The 22147-nt window shown below is 49.5% G+C and overlaps 1 protein-coding gene across 2 annotated transcripts in view; it reads left to right on the forward strand.

Annotated features, from left to right (window-relative positions):
* SFXN5 (sideroflexin 5) overlaps positions 1-22147 on the forward strand; it is a 102846-nt gene that overhangs the window by 75301 nt on the left and 5398 nt on the right. For both annotated transcript variants that reach the window (XM_065662455.1, XM_065662463.1), the window contains one exon: positions 5054-5171. In XM_065662455.1, coding sequence (XP_065518527.1) covers positions 5054-5171 — 118 coding nt within the window. The remainder of the gene's footprint in view (positions 1-5053; positions 5172-22147) is intronic.

A 22147-nucleotide genomic window follows, 5' to 3' on the forward strand; every position in this document is an offset into this window, starting at 1 on the left:
ACTGGGGCTATAGCAAAGAGCAGGAGATGCTCCTTGGTGAGGACAAGCTGGACGGGGCAGCAAAGAGAGCTACTGGTTGCTGGAAGAGCTCAGGATTCCCAAATTGACCCAAAATAAGTGGGAAAAGCTCAAAAAGACCCTCTACAGAGAGCAGGGGGACCTGAGGGGCTCTCTGAAGAAGTGGGATGTGGGGTAGGACAACCTCAAAGAGTGTTTGCACATCAGAGACGGGTTTTGAAGGCTCCAAGGAGCTCAGGATGCTTCGGGACGCCCCAAGCTTCATCTCCATCACTCCTCCTTACCCCGCCAGCATCGTCTTGCAATGTATGTATTAGCTTTGAACCTGTTTATAGCAAACACTACAGAAACCCCACAGAATCTGTCAGCTGGGAGACTTTGGTTAACTCCTGTCAGATTGAGTTTAGCATCTGACACCTCCTTCTAGACAAATACAGCTCTGGTTCACTGAACCCGATAACTCCTTTTGAGTGTGGCAACTGACTTCCATATGGAATAAATTACAGCACCTCTTGAAAAACGCCAGAGGCAGCTGCCAAATTATGCAAAATTGAAGCCACTAATGAACAATGTGATGAAAGTTGAATGAAGGTGTATTTACAAGCTCTACAACACACTGTCTCCGCGGAGCAGATGTACTGTCTGTACAAGTATGTGTTGTGTGGATATACCTACGTACATGCACACTCATGCATATGGAAATGTTATCCCGAAGGTCTAGCTGGTTTAGGTGTATCCCGTAACAGGAAGTCTTCCATAGGATTAGTGAGCCACAGGCTTCCCAGTGTGTTGCTGCCTTTTTAATGCCTGTTAGGCACATTTTGTGAGGGTAAATTGCAGAAGGAATGGCCATAAAGGGGCTTTTGAAGGGCTAAAGAAACAAACCTTTAGGAAAAAGAGCTAAAAAGAGAGAGGAAGGGGGAAGCTGAGCCAGGCTGAGAGAGCTGGGTTTGTGCAGCCTGGAGAAGAGAAAGCTCCTGAAGGGGAGACCTTAAAGCAGCTCCAGGGCCTAAAGGGGCTGCAGGAAAGCTGGAGAGGGGCTTCGGACAAGGGCCTGTAGGGACAGGCCAAGGGGAATGGCTTGAACCTGCCCGAGGGGAGACTGAGCTGAGCTCTTAAGCAGAAGCTCTTCCCCGGGAGGGTGCTGAGGCGCTGGCACAGGGTGCCCAGAGAAGCTGTGGCTGCCCCATCCCTGGCAGTGCTCAAGGCCAGGATGGACACAGGGGCTTGGAGCTGCTCCAGTGGAAGGGGTCCCTGCCCATGGCAGGGGTTGGAGCTGGAGGAGCTTTAAGGTCCCTTCCAACACAATCCAGTCTGGGATTCCATGAAGTATTGCAAAAATGCATGTTCTTTGCCATCCAAAGGTTGATGCATAAACATGGATCACTTACATGAGGAGACCACTAAGATCGTTTACAGTAAGTAGACCACTGGTGCCACAAATTTGGCTTCTAAAACTGGGAAGAATGAAACATCTGTATTATTGTCTTCCTGCTGATTTCCATTATGAGACCTTCTCTCGGTGCCAACTTTTCAGCCTTGTGTTCTCTAACCTGAGCACCAAGGTTTCATTGTGTAGGGCTTGGCCAATCCTGTCCTGTGTACATGGTGACAGTCGCTAAGTTCATAACGCCGTTCATATGGGTCCATGGTCTCATACGAAAGTAGCTTCAAGTAGTTCTGCAGAATTACTGGTAGGGTAAGGTGGTATTTGCTCTTGTGAATAAAGTTGTCTGCTTTAAAGATGCCACCAGCAAAGTTGGGCTGTCGGGGGGATTCTAAAGGTCCAGATCTCCACCTCCCTGATCTAACCCTTTGTCAGAGCACCCAGGACAGAGCTGTAAACTAATTCATTCTTCAACAAAGGGATATTAATGTTATTTGTCTTTAATCTCCCATAAAACTCTGCAATGAAACCCTTTGGAAACATCTAATCATTCACTTCCAACGGGGGGCTTGATCGGGTTTTGATTGCAGTTGAGAGCTAACAAAAGGCAGCATCCAATATTTAACTTCGTGTTCTTCTGCACAGGGAGAGCGAAGGCGCGAGGGCCAGAAGCAAACTGGACCTTTTGGCTAATTATGAATCATTTATTCTGAACCACACAAAATGCGGGCTCTGAAGCCCAATTAAGACATTACACCACATGTGTTAATTAATCCCCTCTCCTCTTTAAATCGAGCCGTAACTCTTCTTAATTAAGAGCTTGGCCATTGTTATTTGAACTGGCCTGAGTCTGAAGCGCTCCTGGAAATCACACCTGGGGGCTGAACCTGGGATCAGTTTAAATTGGTTGAGGTTTTACTTGGGTGATTATAAGGTCCCCAACTGGGCGGTAATTAAAGAGGGTGCAGCTTCCAAATTAAGATGTCAGGGGTGGTATAAGCAGTGATGGTTTGGTTCTAAACTGTGCTCTAGGGGTGGATGCTGGTCATAGGATTTGCTCAGCGAGGGCTCTCGTGGATCACAACAGCTTAAGCAGGGGAATAAATCAGTTCCAAGAGTTACCCGTCAGCATCCCAGGGGCTGGTTATCACAGCTTATTGGTGGCAATTCCCTAATGTTGCGTTTGTTAAAGAGCATGGAGCAAGGTAACCTCCTTCCCTGACTCAGACAAAATCCTTGTGGACTTCTGCAGGAGGCTTTTGGGTTAGATCATGCTCTATGCAAAGCAGCTAAACACTGGGGAACAGAAGCTTGGCTTTCACAGCACAAATGGATAGGATCAACTCCGTCTTGAGAGCTTATTAATGAGGAGCTGGGATACTGGAGGAGTTGAGGCTCTGGATCTTGTTTCCCTTCCCCACTTCCCCCAGACCTTCTCAAGATGAAGACAGCTTTCAGCAAGCATTGCTAGCGAAGGGTGAAGAGTCTGAATGTTCAGACACACAGACACCGTGCAGCAGGGTAACAAGTTCCCACACATCAGCTGCTCCGTTAGAATCCATCAGGTGCATGTTTGTAGCCTGCAGTAAACGTGGAGTGGAAGGGGGCTGAGGTAATGTGGGGAGAGGTGCCTGCAGCACCACGTGTGCCAAAGCAGGCTGGTGGCATGCCCTGGTGTGGGGAGGGCTCCTCGGTTTGGTTTTGGTGGGCACCTTGTGAAAGGTGCATGATGCATTAGGAATGCGGTTTTGCATCCTTGGTGATGGTAACCACAGTGATGTTTAGCGGTTGGTGTAATCTGATTGTACTTTCCTTGGCCAAAAGGGAGCTCCTATGTTATCATCCCAGTGGAAACTAGCAGATCTTGGCCCGTGTTTGATGGCAGGACACTGTGAGGCATCAGCATCCTTGAGATCGGAATCATAGAATCCCAGCCTGGTTTGTGTTGGAAGGGACCTTAAAGCTCCTCCAGCTCCAACCCCTGCCACGGGCAGGGACCCCTTCCACTGGAGCAGCTTGCTCCAAGCCCCTGTGTCCAACCTGGCCTTGAGCACTGCCAGGGATGGGGCAGCCACAGCTTCTCTGGGCACCCTGTGCCAGCGCCTCAGCACCCTCCCAGGGAAGAGCTTCTGCCTAAGAGCTCAGCTCAGTCTCCCCTCGGGCAGGTTCAAGCCATTCCCCTTGGCCTGTCCCTACAGGCCCTTGTCCCAAGCCCCTCTCCAGGTTCCCTGCAGCCCCTTTAGGCACTGGAGCTGCTCTCAGGTCTCCCCTTCAGGAGCCTTCTCTTGTCCAGGCTGCCCCAGCCCAGCTCTCTCAGCCTGGCTCCAGAGCAGAGCTGCTCCAGCCCTCGCAGCATCTCCATGGCCTCCTCTGGCCTCGCTCCAACAGCTCCACGTCCCTCTTGTGCTGCTGCCCCAGAGCTGGATCAGGGCTGCAGGGGGGGTCTCCCCATCACACAGCAGAGGGGCAGGATCCCCTCCCTGAGCTGCTGCTCACGCTCTGGGGGTGCACCCAGCACACGGGGGGGTTCTGGGCTCAAGCACTCACTGAAGCTGGGTCAGTGTTGGGCTCGTCATCCAGCACACCCAAGTCAGGATGGACAGAGGAGGGGTGCACACTGGGACTAAGGCCATTGCTGATGACCCAGCACCAAGTCTGCTGACTCTACATCACTAATGCACACTGAATATTCAAACGAAACTCACTATCAAGTTGTTGATTTATAGTCCCGGTTGCTTCAGTTTGGTAGGCGAAAGTTGGCTGACAGGGTCCTTTTTGGTGTAAACAACTTCCGAACAAACCCATTACATGTTTCTCCTTAACTGTGTGAGGTTTTGTAACCTGGAATATACTTAACATGCCACCTAAGTCAGCTAAATGTTGTCCCTGTCATTCGGTGTTAATGGCATCAGAAGGATCACTAATGGGTCATTATCAGAACCTGACCTTGCAGGTATCTGAAAGTGTTTGCTCTTAGCAACTCATAAATATCCCCTGGGGACAGCGAGTGTTAAAACATCCTTATCACTGACTCCACAGAGCTTTGATTTTTAACAAATTAAGGTATTGTCAAGTTTGCTGCTTTTATTACGCCATTAACAGAGCTGTGTGCCTGTTCAGTACTGCTGCTGGTAGGGCCACAAAGTCCACATTATCTCTCCAGAACTTAATTTCATAGAATCACAGAATAGTTAGGGTTGGAAAGGACCTCAAGATCATCCAGTTCCAACCCCCCTGCTATGGGCAGGGACACCTCACACTAAACCATCCCACACAAGGCTCTGTGCAACCTGGCCTTCTGCTCACTCGCTGTAGTCTCCAAAGCCTTAATGCAGGTGACACCTGCATGTGGCAAGATCACCTTCTGTGCCATTTACTCGAGGTAGAGATGGTTTGAAATGGGGGAAGCGTGTGTGAAACGATCCTGATTTAATGTAGGTTGGTGTGGGCTGTGGAACCCCGGCAGATTTAAAAGCTCCATATGCAGGACTCAGGCTCTTTTGTGGGTGAACTCGTTGATGACCTACTGAGAAGGAGCCTAGACCAGTTAGAGTGAGACCAGGGGGCCTGGTGACCACCAGTGTCCATTGATGATGGCATGCACTCATCTGATCTATGAAACGGTCTAATGAATCCTCTCCTTTGCAGGACATCACTCCTGAGGTCCCGTCCCCGGATGATTCTCCCGGTCCAAAGCCTTGTGTGCCTCGCGGCCTTTGGCCTGGCCCTCCCCTTGGCCATCAGTCTCTTCCCACAGATGTCTGAGGTCAGTATGTGTCTGGTCACTGCAGTGGGATATCTCAGCGGGGCTCAGCACTGCCACTGTGTGTTTGCCTTCTTGGATAATAGTCCCATTCCTATCGGGACTCCTCCATGTTTCAAGTTGGTTGCTGTCTTCTTTGCTTGAACAAGCACAGATTCACTTGGCAAGTGATGGTTATGTTAGTCCCTCCTGTTAGCACATTATGTGGATTAATATCACACAGCTTTTCTATGCCTCTAGCCAGTGTTTGGACCATGTGGTGGGATGTACCTTCCAAGCAAACAGAGGAGGAAGTGAACAGAGTTTGTTCCACCCAGCAAATACACCTTTTACAGGCAAGGGATGGTCATGGGTGATTCTCTGATCCTTCTCCCTTCCATTGCATCCACTGTTCTCCCACAAGGGTGATCTGCTCCAGGCCTCTCCCATAGAATCACAGAATAGTTAGGGTTGGAAAGGACCTCAAGATCATCCAGTTCCAACCCCCCTGCCATGGGCAGGGACACCTCACACTGAACCATCCCACCCAAGGCTCTGTCCAACCTGGCATGGTCCCACATGGAGGACAAATCAAAACACGAGGGATCAGGGAACAAACAGGTTGCAATAAAGTGGAGGGTTTAAACATATGAAGATCACGTCCTGCCTGCTTGATCGCCAGTGTCTCAGCTAGCACAGGGGCTATCCTGTCCCTCTTCAGTGATGCCCAGGTCAGGTCTGATCAGATCACAAGTGAAGGGATGTTGGTTTTTCTGATGGGTGACTCTGAGACTCTGGCTGCGTTCATCCTGTCTTGTCTGGGGACGTGAGCTCAGTCAGAGCTGAGCTGCATGGGAGACAGCATGTTTCTGTTCACCCTCTCCCATCGCAGTGGCGTTTCCTCGGTGTTAACATAGTGAAAGCAAGTCTTTGTCCATTAAGCAAAGAGCTTGGGATGTACATTTGATGTGGATGTGCTTTCCAGTGCTTCTTTTAGGGTTTCTGCCTTTTCCTCTTCTAGCCTGGCTCTGGGAAGACACAGCCTGAGGGTGAACAGGGGCAGCAGAAATGAAATCTACCCAAGTTAGCTCAATGCATTGCCAAGGGGTATTTGTTTGTACGTCATTCATTTTGCCTGTTTGGAGCTGAGAGATTTGCAGACCGTGTGTTTGTACCTTTACAGGGAGGGTCCCTATTATAAAGCGATCAAACCCCTACCAAACAGCGCACAGGACTTCGCTGGAGTTCTGTCTGTGTCACCTGGAAGAGTAGATCAGTAATTGGTATGCCAGCCTCCACTGGGGAATTCATTTCGCGGGTTTATCCATGACTTCTAGCCAGGGAATCTTGTTGTACACTTGTCTGCTAGACTGAAAAACCTGTTACAGATTTTCTGTTGTCCTTCTTAGCTATTTCCAGGCTGAGATAAAACTGTCCCTTCGTCTTCTCTTTAAGAGACGTAATATGTCTCAATCTTGGAGTCTCTTGCTAAAAGACGTGTTTTCTGAAGCTTTAATGATTCATATGGCTCTTCCTTAAACTTTTTCTAATTAGTCAACATCCTTTTTGGAGCTCTTCCATAAGAACCAGACACAGTATTCCAGTAAGAAGTTGCACAAGTACCAGTTGCAGGAGCAATGTGATTTGCCTGCTTGAATTCGTACATCCACAGAAGCGTGTTAGTCATTTTGGCGTGAGCTCAACCTTAGCTCCCTGTCCATCGGTTTTTTGCTGTGAGCCCAAGCTCTGCTCAGAGGTTTTGGTTATGAAAGACTGAGGAGTATCTGCAGGTCTCACTCCCGTTCAAGGTGCGTGGATTACGTCCAAAGTTCCTGTTGGAAGGAGACTTGGGCACAGAGCATTGCTTGTAGAATGCTCTTATTCCAGGGAATGCTCCAATTATTATGCTCCTATATCCAGGGAACGGAGCTTCATTCAGCAGAAGGCTTTTCCTGGGAAGTCTTACAGGGAAGCAAGACCACAGGAGGTACAACCAGCCTCATTTAACCCAGAGGGGGCATTGCCACCATTCCCCCTCAGATGGTGCCCCATGCCATAAGCACACACACTCTTTGTGCCCAGAGGGAATTCTGTGCTTGACTGTAATATGATGCTCATTGACTTGTGCTCCACAGATCACCCTGTGGTCCAGAGGTCTCAGTGACCTGGGCTCTTAGGTGCTTACCACTTTCCCAGACTTGGTGTCATCTCGAGCCTTAAGCAGCCATCACTGTGTATTTTCTCCCTTCTTAGTGTTGATGTGTTGAGCCAAACCAAACCATTCATTCAACACAGACAGGAAACTCACCCTGCCGTTCGGTTTTGGAATTCAGCATTTTGTCCACTTCCAATGTTTTCTGTAGGCATCACTTCTCTGAAATAGGAAGTGTGTGCTAAGGGGGTCAATGGGAATCATAGCTGTGGTACCAGAGCCTGAATTATTCAGAGTTCAGCACTTTGGGCTCTAGAAGAATAGTAATTTGTTGCCTTAGTTTGTCTAAAACTGAAGCTCACGAGGTCTTTTGGCCATTATATTTTAGCTTGATGGGTACCCCGTAATTTATAATGTCTTGTATGTGATACCATACCGTGAAGAATTGTGTCGATGCTAAGAGCTGAATGAATTCTGCCTTCCTTCAGAAGGATATTCAAATTGCAGGCATCAGGCACTACTGAAACCACCCAGCATCACTTGAGAATGACCTTCTCCAGCAGATGAAATGTTATCTGCAGGGTAAACATGAATCAGCGCTGATTAGTAGATCAAACAGAATGACGCTCCCTGCCCACGCCTCGTGTCAATGAAGAGAAGCCAGTACAGCTGGTGGTGGAGCTCATTACCTACTGGGATCTCAGCTCTGCTCAGCCGGAGGTAGCGCCACGTGCGCAGCTGGACCTCACATCTGTCGATGCCAAGGACTCACATTCTCCAGAGCAGCCTGGTGTGAGCAGACTTCCAGTGATCTTTGCATTCATTACTTGCAATGTGTTTGCAAGACCAGGTTGGACACAGGGGCTTGGAGCAAGCTGCTCCAGTGGAAGGGGTCCCTGCCCGTGGCAGGGGTTGGGATTGGAGGAGCTTTAAGGTCCCTTCCACCACAAACCATTCTGGGATTCTATGATTCTGTGATTACTGTGTGAGTGTGTGCATAAAGAGCATAAAGAGATCCTGCAAAATCTCATTGATGGTGACTGTGGAGATGCTAAAGTGAGCAGAGCAAGTGATTTCTCTGAAACAATCTCTCCAGAGCCATTTCTTCACATTCTTGGATAGGAAATCTGAGTTTCCTTGCAAAGAGCATTTCTCAAAATGTGTGACTTCTTGGTTGCTCATCACTGGTCCATGAATTTAGCTAAGTTCATAGACTAGAGGGGAGTTTTGAATTAGATCTTAGGCAGAAGCTCTTCCCCGGGAGGGTGCTGAGGCGCTGGCACAGGGTGCCCAGAGCAGCTGTGGCTGCCCCATCCCTGGCAGTGCTCAAGGCCAGGTTGGACACAGGGGCTTGGAGCAAGCTGCTCCAGTGGAAGGGGTCCCTGCCCATGGCAGGGGTTGGAGCTGGATGAGCTTTAAGGACCCTTCCAACCCAAACCACTCTGGGATCCTATGGTTCTATGACCTGGAGTGTTTGAACATTGATCTCTCTATGCACATGCATGTGTATCTCTGCATGCATGTGTGTATTTGCTTTCTCTCATAACCACAGTATGTGAAGCAGCTATGAACATGACACGTCTGAGATGATGCTGTTATAATGAGCGCTACCCAGGGAGTAAATTATTAACAACAAGATGTAATAGGCGTGTTCTGTTCCAAAAATATGATTATGGTCTGAGCAGCAACCCTTTCAGGAATTGTAAATGAGCCAAATTCTGCCCTTAATCACACATTCACAGTCCTTTTTCTTTAGTCAGAGAGCAAACACAGAGAGCTGATGTGTTATTAAGCACTTGTTTTAGCATGGGAGCTTGACTGGCCGCCTTTGATCCACTCTTCTAAAGGGGCTTAAACTTACAATTAGTTTTCAAGCAGAACTGAGGCCCTGTGTGTTAGATAAATGCAGCCACCTTATCACATCAGCTGTAGCTGCTTCACACTTATACCTGGTTTAAAGTAATGGAAGAGAAACCAGAATTTGGCTCTGGTTCTGTGTAGAAACGCCAATAACAGGTAAATGAAAATTGTGGAGCTGGACACCCTTCATGTACTGGGAAGGTGAATGCATCCAGGTCTTCTCTTGGGTTGGTATTTGGTGTAGCTGAGACCTTATGCCTTCCTTGATGTTGTACAGATGGAATCTGTACATTCTGTTCACCAAGGACTGTGGTGATAGGACAAAGAGTAATGGGTTCAAACTTAAACAGGGGAGATTTAGGTTCAATCTTAGGCAGAAGCTCATCCTATGAGGGTGCTGAGGCGCTGGCACAGGGTGCCCAGAGAAGCTGTGGCTGCCCCATCCCTGGCAGTGCTCAAGGCCAGGTTGGGCACAGGGGCTTGGAGCAAGCTGCTCCAGTGGAAGGGGTCCTTGCCCGTGGCAGGGGTTGGAGCTGGAGGAGCTTTAAGGTCCCTTCCAACCCAAACCAGGCTGGGATTCCATGAATCCATTTGGATATCGGCAACACTGCAACAGGATTACAGCTTCTTTCTAGGTTTTATGGTTTTGAAGATCACCTTATGAGAATAAAACCCTATTGTCAGCCAGAAAGAGATGGGTCCTTGCAACTAAACACGCTTAAGATGCTGAGAAATACACTTTTCAGCCCAATATAGTGTTAACTCCAGTACCTAAATGCATCAATATGCATTAAGTCATTCACTGCTGTTAAGTTTAGGAGAAACATCTAGTTAATGCATTTAGCCCACAACCTCCAACTGCCTCCCATGCCCCCCGGGGAATCTCTTTTCTAACCGCCTATCCTACAGCATCCCCACTGACAACTCCTACTCAGCTATGCACTGCCAATAGAAACAGCTGTGACAGTTCCAAACTGAAAATGGGACTTGTGCAAATGAAATTCAGTGTAGCTGCAGAAGAAAGAACCATGGGGTTGCTCCACTCCTTTTTCCACCCTTTGGTCTCTGCTCATCCACATCATTCATTTCTTCAGCATCCGAAAGGATGCTCTTGGACTTCCAGGGTGCCGCAAAGCCACTGAAACTTGCCTCATCCCATGCCTGGTGTGCTGGTTGTGCTGAGAAAGAGGGATAAACCCAGGTGAGAAATGGAGCTGAAGCAAGAGCTGATGGCAGAGAAACCCTTCCACTTGCTGTAATCCACATGCCCTCTCTATGGGTTATGTTTAAAGGGCTTTGGTGGCTGCTTAGAGCAAACCAAACCATCTTCCGGAATGAAGCTGATTTCAGCTGAAAGCCTTTTCTTCCAAATAATCTTCCTTTTGGATCTCCAGGACAAGGGGAATAAACAGCCTAAAATCCAAGGCTGAGCTATTGTTTTCCAATCTGTTTTAGCCTTCATCTTGTTGGCAGGCTGCTTTAGAAAAGCAAAAGGTTAATGAGCCAATGTGCAGTGGGATTATTGCAGTAAAGATGACAGTGAACCAGTAATTACTAATTAGATGCAGTTTAACAGGAGGAACAAGTGAAATCTCCTCTTCACCAACTGTCAATAATTAGCAGATTTGGTGAGGTTGAAATGTGTCCACAGTTAAAAGGCTGATTTTTTAATGAAATGGCACTTGACAAAAGAGCTGTATGGAGGTCACAGCCATAGCCCTCGAGACGCTTCCCTATACCATACTTAGGAGGGAAATCAGATGCAAGACAGCAGGGGGTCCCCATGAAACCATTTCTCCCTTGGGATTGCATTGCACAAGGGGAGGGGAGGGAGGGGAGCAGGAGGGATTCTCTGCAGTAATTTTGTCCAACTTGGATGAGAAGCAAAGGAAAGGATTTGCCAGCTGCCATGGGGGAAAATGCTTGGGAAGTGAGAAGTTGGGTGGTATTTCTTTGCTTCTGAGCAATGGTTTCTTGTGGGTCTGGTGAGCTGAGCGCGCTGGTCAAAGCCTACCCTTGGGATGGAGGTTGGTCTTGGAAGGAGTGGCACAAGGTCCTTAAGGACTGCAGGAGGCTGGAGGCTCGGGGGCATGTGTCTCCCAAAGACTACCGTAGATTGAAGCTGTGCCCTGAAGGTTCGGTTTCACGCTGACACACAGGCAATGCTCCATCGTTGACTTGCGAAGCATTTAGAGGTTCATCTGAGGTTCCTCTCCTATGTACTGCTCTAGTTTCTCTGCTAGCAAAGTAACTGATTGTAACTTGACATAAGCAAGAGTATCTTTACTTTCCACATCAACTTCAAATGGAGAGGTGATGTGTGTGAGCTTCTTTAGGCCAGGTTGGATGGGGCTTGGAGCAACCTGGTCCAGTGGAAGGTATCCTTGCCCATGGCAGGGGGTTGGAACTGGATGAGCTTTAAGGCCCTTTCCAACCCAAACTACTCTGTGATTCTATGGTACTTTAACACCCATGAAACTTTTTACTTGAGCAGAACCCCCCAGGATTTACGTGGTACTGAGTGGTTGGGTGCTGCTGTGGTTCAGGTAGGGCTGAAGAGAAGACCTGGGGTATTTGGAAACGTACTGAGCCCTGTTCTGGCCTTCAGATGAAGGATGGTGCTTAGCAAGGTTTGATTTTGGTGGTTTTTGGTAAGGATGGACTCATTCCTGTCAGAGGCTGGAGGACAAATGAATGGCTTCTTCAGAGTATAGTCCTGCACCTGGAAGAGTAAAGTGATGGGAGGAGAGGTGATATTTGGGGAACAGAATGATACTGCCATGACTACACACAGGCTGGATGTGGTTGCACAAAACTCAACTGTAAATTGCTAATCCATGGTTTATAAGGAATAATAACCTAAGGAAACCATAAACCACATCTATACTTCTAAACCCAACAGGGTGTGAGTACGAGCTGGGTCACTGGCCCATAGTGTCCAGCCTGGTTGATTGTCTACATCCTCTCTGGATCAGTTTTGGCTTCCAAGCTAATGCTGGTGGGACCCAGGGACTGCTTCCAATGAATAAAGCCTCCCTCTCTGAGGGAAGAGTTCGGCCATATGGATGCGGGTTGTGCCATACCAATTGTCCCTAAGCCCAGGACTGGATTCTGGCTCATGTTGTTACACACAGCAATAGCTCTGCCTGTACTCAGGGGGTTTTGGTGTGATAATTTTGGTCTGGGACCTCTCTATATTAACTTGATTGACGATTTAGAGGTCTAATCTGAGCTTAGTTTTGACATCAGAGGACCAATGTAATCTGGCATTACAGGAGAGTCAATGCATGGTAAATGCCCCATCCCTGGCAGTGTTCAAAGCCAAACTGGACAGAGTCTTGGGCAACATGGTCTAGTATGAGGTGTTCCTGCCCATGGCAGGGGGCTGGAAGTGGATGATCTTAAGGTCCTTTCCAACCCATCCCCAGTGTCACTCTTTATCATCCTGCACCATGACAGGACCATGCCTCAGCTGAGCAGTGGAGAGGCAAAGATCTCTTTAGCCCTTGCTTCAAGTGTCTGAGACGGTTGGACACAAAATGAAAGGTGAAGGCTACATCTGTCCTACATGGAGCCTGCTCTTGCTGACGTCCTGGGCCTGGAGCTGAGGCCTGGAGCTTGAAGTGTTTGTCACCAACTCCGTTTGTGACAAATCCTTCCCTGCTCCTAATCAAATCACAGCCTTGGCCACGAATCTTCATGAAGCCACCGGAGCAGCTCAAAGCACAGTGGGACCAGTCCCCAGCGCTCAACTCTGCTGTCTCAGTAGCTCATGCGGAGAGCTGGGACCTTACTCATGCAGCACAACAGCAGTCCTCACCTGTACATCTCAAGACGGTGACCACGCAATGTGCTGAACGGGACAAGCTGGCCTGAGGCTGCTTGCTAAGGGGTGAGCCATGAACCTGACTCTGGGATAAACAGCCCATTTGGGGAAAGGTTTCCATCTCCCATGGCTTCAGACAGGAGTGCTTTCACTGTTTGCTTCCCTGATGTCTCCCTTCCCTCACTGCCCTCACCAGCACTCCCTGAGAGCATGGAGCAGAAGAGAAGAGGTGTTCAGGTTTAGCCTTCCCTTCCCAGGTTTTCCTTTGCCTGCCCCAGCTGCCAGGGCAGGGTTTGCAGATCCTTGTTTTCCAAGGAGCCAGGTTCTTCTGACTGGAGCAAGCTGCTCTAGTGGAAGGTGTCCCTGCTCATGGCAGGGGGCTGGAGCTGGATGAGCTTTCAGGTCCCTTCCAACCCAAACCATGCTATGATTTCTGGATGTTTCCCGTGTTTTTTTCCCATGTATTTCCCAAAATTGAAGTGTTTCCCGTGCCAACTTGCTCCACAGTGGGCTGGGGTTGGGGCGTCTCTGTCACTTCTGTGAACAAACATCCTTCTTTCCAAGAGGAAGAGGAAGGATCAGGTCTTCAGGAGCACCAGCTCCACCATCCCTCTTCACAAGCCCCCAGGCAACATCGGAGGGGGTGTAGGTTTACAACTGCTCAGCCTGTTTGCACCTCACGGTGTAATTATTAGGCTCAATGACATCTCGTCTGGGGCAGGTCACGAGTGAGCAGTGCTCTGATTGATTTGGAGCCTGGCTCTTTGTTCTCACCTTCCCTGTCCCAGAGGCTTTGATTTGTGACCCAGCTGCTGTTTGAAGTCAGCTCCTGAGAGTGGTCCTTTGTTTCCCCACCAGCGCTCACCAGAGAGCCAAAGGTGCTGAAAACCTTACAGGATCTGGCCCTAAAATCCTAACCTGGCCCAGCAGAGCTTGTTCTTGCTGGCACCAAACTGTTTTTTGTGGTCATTGGTGGTGGGTGTGGGAGAAAGGAACCCTTTGTGCTGCCCAGGGGCTTCAGCGCCGTGTCAGACAGGATCTGGTTTCATGTTTATATCTCTGTCCCTGGGATACAGGTTCAAGTATGTAAACTATCCATCCTGCAAGCACAGGCTCCTGCAGGTGTGTGGGTGCTGGTGGGCATAGAAAAACATTCCTGACACCATCTCTTTTGAGGAGGCTTCACCTCCTGATGGCTATAAGCCATTAGGAGTCAAAAGAAAGAGCTGACATCCGACAACTCCGGATAAACAGCTAAACATTAACCCTTAAAGTGGCCCGAAAAACACACTTAAAAGGCACTTTGTGGAAAGAAGCCATTTTTTTTTTTTGCAGGCCTGTTAATTGCTGTCTTTCTTCAGGACACCTTTCAGCAGCACCTACAGTAAACAGAGCGGCTCATCCCAAAGCACTTCCCCCAAGGGTTCCTTCCCTGCTCCAGGAGATGGGCATCCCTGTCTCCTCCTGCCCCGTGCAGTCCTCCTGTGGGTCCTTGGTTTTGCTGGTTTATTCTTTATTCTATTACACAGAATCACAGAATCACAGAATCCCAAGGGTTGGAAGGGACCTAAAAAGATCATCTAGTCCAACCCCCCTGCAAGAGCAGGGTAACCTACAGTACATCACACAGGAACTTGTCCAGGCGGGCCTTGAATATCTCCAGTGTAGGAGGCTCCACAACCCCCCTGGGCAACCTGTTCCAGTGCTCTGTCACTCTTACAGTAAAGAAGTTCTTCCTGATGTTAACGTGGAACTTCCTATGCTCCAGTTTACACCCATTGCCCCTTGTCCTATCACTGGATATCACTGAAAAAAGCCTAGCTCCATCATCCTGACACCTACCCTTTACATATTTGTAAACACTGATGAGGTCACCCCTCAGTCTCCTCTTCTCCAAGCTAAAGAGACCCAGCTCCCTCAGCCTCTCCTCATAAGGGAGATGTTCCACTCCCTTAATCATCTTTGTGGCTCTGCGCTGGACTCCTTCAAGCAATTCCCTGTCCTTCTTGAACAGAGGGGCCCAGAACTGGACGCAATATTCCAGATGCGGCCTCACCAAGGCTGGACCTTTCCCCTCTTTCTGCCAGCCCACCCTAAAGACTCGGTCCTCTTTCTACCCCGCAAACTCAGTCTTCTTGGTCACCAACAGCCTCTTTATTTGGTGCAGTTGGGTTCATCCCCAGATCTTCCATGGCTGTTGCCTGGCTTTGCCTATCTCTTGCTGCACAGGGTTGGATATGTCCTTTCCTGTGTATTTGAAGAGGGTTCTTTAAGCTCAGCTGAAGCAATGGTACCTCAGACTGCTCCGAGTGAGGCATACAAGGTACAAGCAAAGGAAGGTGGCTGGTTGTCCAGACTTGCCTGCCAGGAGGATGCTTGCTTACTGCCTTATTAATCACATTTCCCAAGCACAAGTATATATATAATCATCTGCAATTGCTTCTCAAATCATTTAGATCCAGCAGCCTGTTTCCAGTGAGGCTGTTGGTCCTTCACAGAAGGAAATGTGATGGAGGTTGGGATCCTGAGGAACTTCCTTAGCTTCTTTAAAGCAACAAGGACACCCCTAAATCCTGCAATACCGATGCAAACCCATCATCCTCTTCCTTATTAAGAGCAGGATGTTTGATGTTCTCACCAAACAGGAACAAATGCTCTCTTCCTTGACAGAACTGCTTGAGGGTTTCTTACCAGAATGGATCTAATGGCTCATTTTCATCAAGAGGGAAACTTGCCACATTCATGATGTTCACACTCAAAAGTAGCAGAGACAACTCCAAGTCTCTGTAAATGCTTTTCATCCCAATGAGGAGCAGTGACCCCAACTAAACTGTGCAAGTTTGGGGTTCTCAAAGTCATATTTTAAGTGGGCTGATGACTTCCACCCATCCATTGGCTTGAATGTTCCCAAAAATGTCTACACCGTGTCCCACGAGGCTTCTTTCAGTGTGCGCTCGCAGCCCAGAAACCAACCGTATCCTGGGCTGCAACCAAAGGAGCGTGACCAGCAGGGCGAAGGAGGTGATCCTGCCCCTCTGCTCTGCTCTTGTGAGACCTCACCTGGAGCATTGTGTGCAGTTCGGGTGTCCTCAACATAGAAAGGACATGGAACTGCTGGAACAAGTCCAGAGGAGGCCACGAGGATGATCAGGGACTGGAGCACCTCCCGTATGAAGACAGGCTGAGGAAGTTGGGGCTGTTCAGCCTGGAGAAGAGAAGGCTGCGTGGGGACCTCAGAGCAGCCTTCCAGTACCTGAAGGGGGCCTATAGGGATGCTGGGGAGGGACTCTTCATCAGGGACTGTAGTGACAGGACAAGGGGTAACGGGTTAAAACTGAAACAGGGGAAGTTTAGATTGGATCTAAGGAGGAAATTCTTTCCTGTTAGGGTGGTGAGGCTCTGGAATGGGTTGCCCAGGGAGGTTGTGAGTGCTCCATCCCTGGCAGTGTTCAAGGCCAGGTTGGATGAAGCCTTGGGTGGGATGGTTTAGTGTGAGGTGTCCCTGCCCATGGCAGGGGGGTTGGAACTGGATGATCCTGAGGTCCTTTCCAACCCTAACTATTCTTTGATTCTTATTTGAGGTCAGGAAGAAGTTTCTTTTCCCCTACGAGCTGTAGGCTGAATGCCCTGGGCAGTTTCAGGACAAGTCCTCCCCTGAAGAAGGGTCCTTAAGTCTCATGCCTGAGCTGCTCCATTTCTCTGTATGGGGCATAAGTTTGTATTGCTTGTGTCTTACCCCTTGGTCCCTTGTGAAGCATTGCAGACCAAGGTGCCACCTCACTGGGGACACAGGCTGGCACCTCCTGGATAGCAGTGACTGTGTGAAAGGACGGAAAGCCCTTGGCCATCCTGGGTTGCTGGAGAGAAGTGGAAATGTCTCCCTTCTCTGACAGACAGAAAGAACTTTATTTGGACCTTGCTGTTTGAAACCTTATGGTTTCAAAGCCTTTATTTGTTTTAGTGCTGGTATTTTTGTTAATACTTGAGGTTTCTGGTGCTGTGGGCATCCCTCCTCAATTTTGTAATGCCTTGGAGATGGTGTCATGTTGGGGTTGGACCTTTCAATGTGTTCATAAAGCCAGAAGACTTGAGAGGGTCTGAGAGCTGTGTGAGCCCAGTGCTAAGCAAACCCAGCTCCTAGGAGTGGCTTTCGTTCATCTCACCATGTCTGTTCATCATTGGTGTCATCCTGAGACATCAGTGATGATGTGTTCCCATGGGGAACTGGGAGGTTAGAGCTGGTATCTCAATGATGGACTGGTTTGAAGCAGTGAATGCATATGGGGGGCAGAGCAGAGGAGCGCAACGTGGCTGTTGGGCTGCTCTGCTGCAGGACAGGCAGGGACACGCTGAGCAGCTGGAGCTACCTTGCTGCCTTGTTGTTATCTATTGTTATCCCACCTCCTGACACTGTTGTCATCAGTCACTTCCAGAGCACTGGAAACAAATGTGCTGCTGGGCAAGGGTTGCTCATTGCCGGGGGGCAGTTGTGCTCAGCTCCAGCCTGGTTGGACAGTAGCGTATAATGCTAGATGAGCTCTTAGGCAGAAGCTCTTCCCTGTGAGGGTGCTGAGGCGCTGGCACAGGGTGCCCAGAGAAGCTGTGGCTGCCCCATCCCTGGCAGTGCTCAAGGCCAGGTTGGACACAGGGGCTTGGAGCAAGCTGCTCCAGGGGAAGGGGTCCCTGCCCAGGGCAGGGGTTGGGACTGGGTAAGCTTTAAGGTCCCTTCCAACACAAACCAGTCTGGGATCCTATGATTCTATGATCAGGTCCAACTGTTAATCTCGCACTGCCAAGTCTGCCAGTGAAGTGGTGGAAGTGACCCTCCCATAACTAACCCATAAATCCTACAAACTCTTCTGCTGTGCTTCAGGGCAGAGCCAGTTGCTCCCATTTAAGGTGAGGGCAGTAACATCTTAAGCCTTGTAGCTATCTATCTCAGAAGCAATTGCACGTCTCCATCCAAACATCTGTTGAGCATGACGTATATTCCTACTTGTCTCTATACAGAAGCCTGATGGCACCCAAGGTGCTGCTGACACTTTGCCTGTCGTGCTTTGCTAACAGTAGTGACGTTTTCAGGGGACGGTGCAGAGGTGTCAGCAGATGTGATAGAGTGAGAACAGCTTGTGGCACTAACAGTGTCACTGACATACTTTATATCTTACAGATGTCATAGCAGGGTACGTGTGGTGCCACCATCAGACCCTTTCCAGCCTGGTCTGAGAAGAACCTCTTGTTTTCTGCCCAGGCAGCTGAAGGTTGGTGTGGGTGGTCGGAGCATCCATGGCATGCAGACTCCAGGCTGTGTAGATGTGCTGTGTGGATGCACAGCCTTCATGGTCCTCTTCTTGCAGCATGCACAGGCTCTGCTCACCAGCTTCTTCAGCACAGCCCTGGCTGGAAAAACCCATCTGCTCTGCTCCTTGCAGTGTGATGCTGGGGGGAACCCCAGACTCTTAGGGAATGTCAGTCCCTGGTTGCATAAGGAGGTGATCAAAGCCACCAGCAGGTGCACAGCTCTGTGATCCCTGCATTCCGGGGGGATCCATCCCTCCCTTCTTGAGCTGACCCCAAAGTTGGCACTTCTTTGGGAAGGTGGATGTGTGAAAACCATCAGTGGGCTTCCACCAAGCCATGGGGCTCTTGCATCCCAGGTAGGGCCAGATTTGGACATGGTGCCACCAGCGATGGGTGGAGGGACACCCTGCTGCTGGGCTGTGAGCGGCTTCTTAGGCTCTGGTTGTGTTTTGCTAACACCTTACCCAGCATCAGGGATGCAAATGGAGTTGAATAACTTGTTTCCATTCTTTTGAGAAAACATTTTGACTAGATATGATGTGTTTTCTTATGGAAACAGAGCATTCATTTAAGAGAGGGGGTCTATAAGACTTGAGGGAAACAAAAAATGAGGAGAAGTGGACAGGTCAACTCTAAAACTCACTTTTATTCTTAATTTGAAGGGAAACCTAATAAAATTGAGGCTTATCTCAACATCATTTCCCCCCAGCTTTGTGATTTGGCCAGCAAACTGCGTATCAGTTATATATGAAGTTATTTGTTACCGTATACATTAGTCATGAGAGCATCTCTCAAACAGTGTGTCCAGTTTTGGGGTACATAGGTTTTTTAACTACGCCGAAAAACTGGGAAGTGCTCAGAAAAGAGCTTTAACACCAATAGCTCAAACAATAACCTACCTCATAGAGAAGAAGCAGGAGTTTTGTCTGTATTGGAACAGGCTTCCCAGGGAGGTGATGGAATCCCTGGAAGTGTTCACACACTGTGTAGACGAGGCCTCAGTGCCATGGGTTAGTGGTGGCCCTGGCAGTGCTGGGGAACGGTTGGACTCAATGACCTTACAGGTCTTTTCCAACCTGGTTGATTCCGTGATTCTATGAACTGTAACAAAGGAGATTTAAGAATCTTTGAACCCTTTCATGGGAAGAAACTTTCTGGCAGGAGCGAGCTCCTGATGCAGCGGATCGATAAGTGCAAAGCTGTAAGTCTGAACTTAGACTAATGGGACCCATGGAGGTGGCTGATGCCCTTTGAAGCAGGATACTGAGAGGTCTTGTGGCTCCGCTCTTGCTTGGACCCTTTAACCAGAGGCTGTGTATTTTGTGAAGAACGTCTTCTGTGATTTGGTTTGGGGTGAGATGGGGCATTTCCTGTATTCTCTCACCTTCAGTTGGCCATAGGTCCATAGCATTTCCAAGAGACAATCCTTAGCCAGCACCATTTCCTCATCTCATTCTTTAGTGGATGGATCCGTGGAGAGACTTTAAATTCTGATGTCTGGGAACGGCTTTGGAAAGGGTTTATCTGAACAGAGGAGGAAAAAGCCCTTGATGTCTTTAGCTCATTCAGTTTATATTTCCCAACTTTGGGAAGCCTTGTGAAATGAAGCACAGCTTCAATCTGTGATTTTGGCCCCATCGTATGGGTTTAGCTACTGTCAATTGAAAGAAGAAAAGAAGGTCTGAGATATCTGTCTTACCATGGGACCAAGATCATTGAAAACCCAATCAAGATGGGGTTTGACCCCAAGAAAGTGTCTTAAACCAGATTTAATGAGGTTCCTCTTGTCAGCAGGGTTGGATTGGGTGGCCACAGGTTGAAGGCAAAAGGAAGCCTCCGTAGGACTGTACAGAGCTGCTTTCATGCCATGGTTGCACCAAGTTACAAGCAGAGGTGCCTGGTGACCATGACATGGTTGATGAGCAGTAGCTCATCTATCCAAGGAAAAACATGGTGTTTCTTCACTGAGGACACTGAGGACAGAGCAGAACCTGGTCATGGTGCTGGATGTGCCCCACATCTCCATCTATGTGTGCACAGAGTGCACTACCATGGAAGCAGCAGCTGCTGGTCCTTCATGTCCTCTCTAACCAGGGATGTCCCAGTTGACTGGAAGTTAGTAAATGTGACAAGAAGGGATGGAAGGAGGATGCAGGGAAGTACAGGCCTGTCAGCCAGACTTTGGGAAGGTTGTGGAGATCATCTTGAGTGCGTGCAGCACGTATACAGGACATGAAGGTGATCGAGCTCAGTCAAGCATGGGTTAATGAAAGGCAGGTCCTGCTTAACTAACTCAATCTCCTTCTGTGATGAGGTGACCCATTTAGTGGCTGAGAGAAAGGCTGTACATGTTGTCTATGTGGGCTTCTGTAAAGCCTTTGACACCGTTTTCCATAGCATTCTCTGGGACAAACTGGTTGCCTATGGCTCAGATGGGTGTACTCTTCACTGAGTAGAAAACTAGGTGGTTGAGCCCAAAGAGTGATGGTGAATGGAGTTAAATCCAGTTGGTGGCCTGTCCCACCGGGGACTTAGTACTGGGGCCAGTTCTGTTTAATATCCTTATGACTGACCTGGATGAAGGGATTGAGTGCACCCTCAGTGAGTGTGCAGATGACACCAAGATGGGCAGGAGTATTGAGCGGCTTTGAGGATAGGAAGGCTCTGGACAGCCTAGATTGATGGGCCAGGGCCAGTGGTGTGAGGTTCAACAAGTCAAAGTGCTGGGTCCTGCACTGGGGTCATATCAACCCCCTGCAACATGCCAGGTTTGGGGAAGAGTGGCTGGAAACTGCTCATGGGAAAGGACCTGGGGGTGCTGATTGATGGAGCTGAACATGAGCAGCTTGTGCCAAGGCAGCCAAGAAGCCACCAGCATCCTGGCCTGGATCAGCACCGGTGTGGCAGCAGGGCCAGGGCAGTGACTGTGCCCCTGTGCTGGGCACTGGTGAGGCCGCACCTCGAATCCTGTGCTCAGCTCTGGGCCCCTCGCTGCAAGAGAGACATTGAGGGGCTGGAGCGGGACCAGAGAAGGGAATGGAGCTGGTGCAGGGCCTGGAGCCCAAGTGTGATGGGGAACGGCTGAGGGACCTGGGGGGTTCAGGTGGAGAAGAGAAGGCTCAGGGGGGACCTGATGGCTCCCTACAAGTGCCTGCCAGGAGGATGGAGCCAGGAGGGGCTGGGCTCTGCTCCCAAGGAACAAGGGATGGGACAAGAGGAACCGGCCTCAAGCTGCCCCAGGGCAGGTTTAGATGGAGCTGAGGAACAATTCCTGCCCCAGAGGGTGCTCAGGCATTGGAACAGGCTGCCCAGGGCAGGGCTGCACGCACCATCCATGGAGACGTTTACAAGATGTGGCACTTAGGGATGTGGTTTAGTGTTGGACTTGTCACTTCTGGGTTAATGGTTGGACTTGATTATCTTGAAGGTCTTTTCCAACCTAAATGATTCCATGATTCTATGGTGCCATTTATTAACCACAGTCCTTGTTACACCTCACCTAGCTTCACTAGTGCTCCATTAGCTTGGCACTGCCCTCAGCCATTGCCCTGCTGTCTAATGGCCCAGCAGAAGATGCCAGAGGGCTGCTGGAAGGGCCGGGAGAACCCTCCTGAGCTCTGAACCGGGGCCACCATCACATCCCCCTTGCTGGCACTGCCAAGGCAGCAGCAGAAGACGCGGTGACCAGCCTGGTCCTCCCTTCCCCCACCCCCCAGTACAGCATCCGTCAGTCCTCATGACCCTCCCCCTCCCAAAATTGGCTGCTTTCTCCCTTCTTCTCCCCCCCTCTCCCTTTTTTTGGCTGAGTGATGAGCTGTATGCCAAATCCATCTGCTCCTGTCTCCCCTAGCTGCCTTCCAT

Source organism: Lathamus discolor, chromosome 1 (assembly GCF_037157495.1).
Source record: "Lathamus discolor isolate bLatDis1 chromosome 1, bLatDis1.hap1, whole genome shotgun sequence".
Classification (NCBI taxonomy): domain Eukaryota; kingdom Metazoa; phylum Chordata; class Aves; order Psittaciformes; family Psittacidae; genus Lathamus; species Lathamus discolor.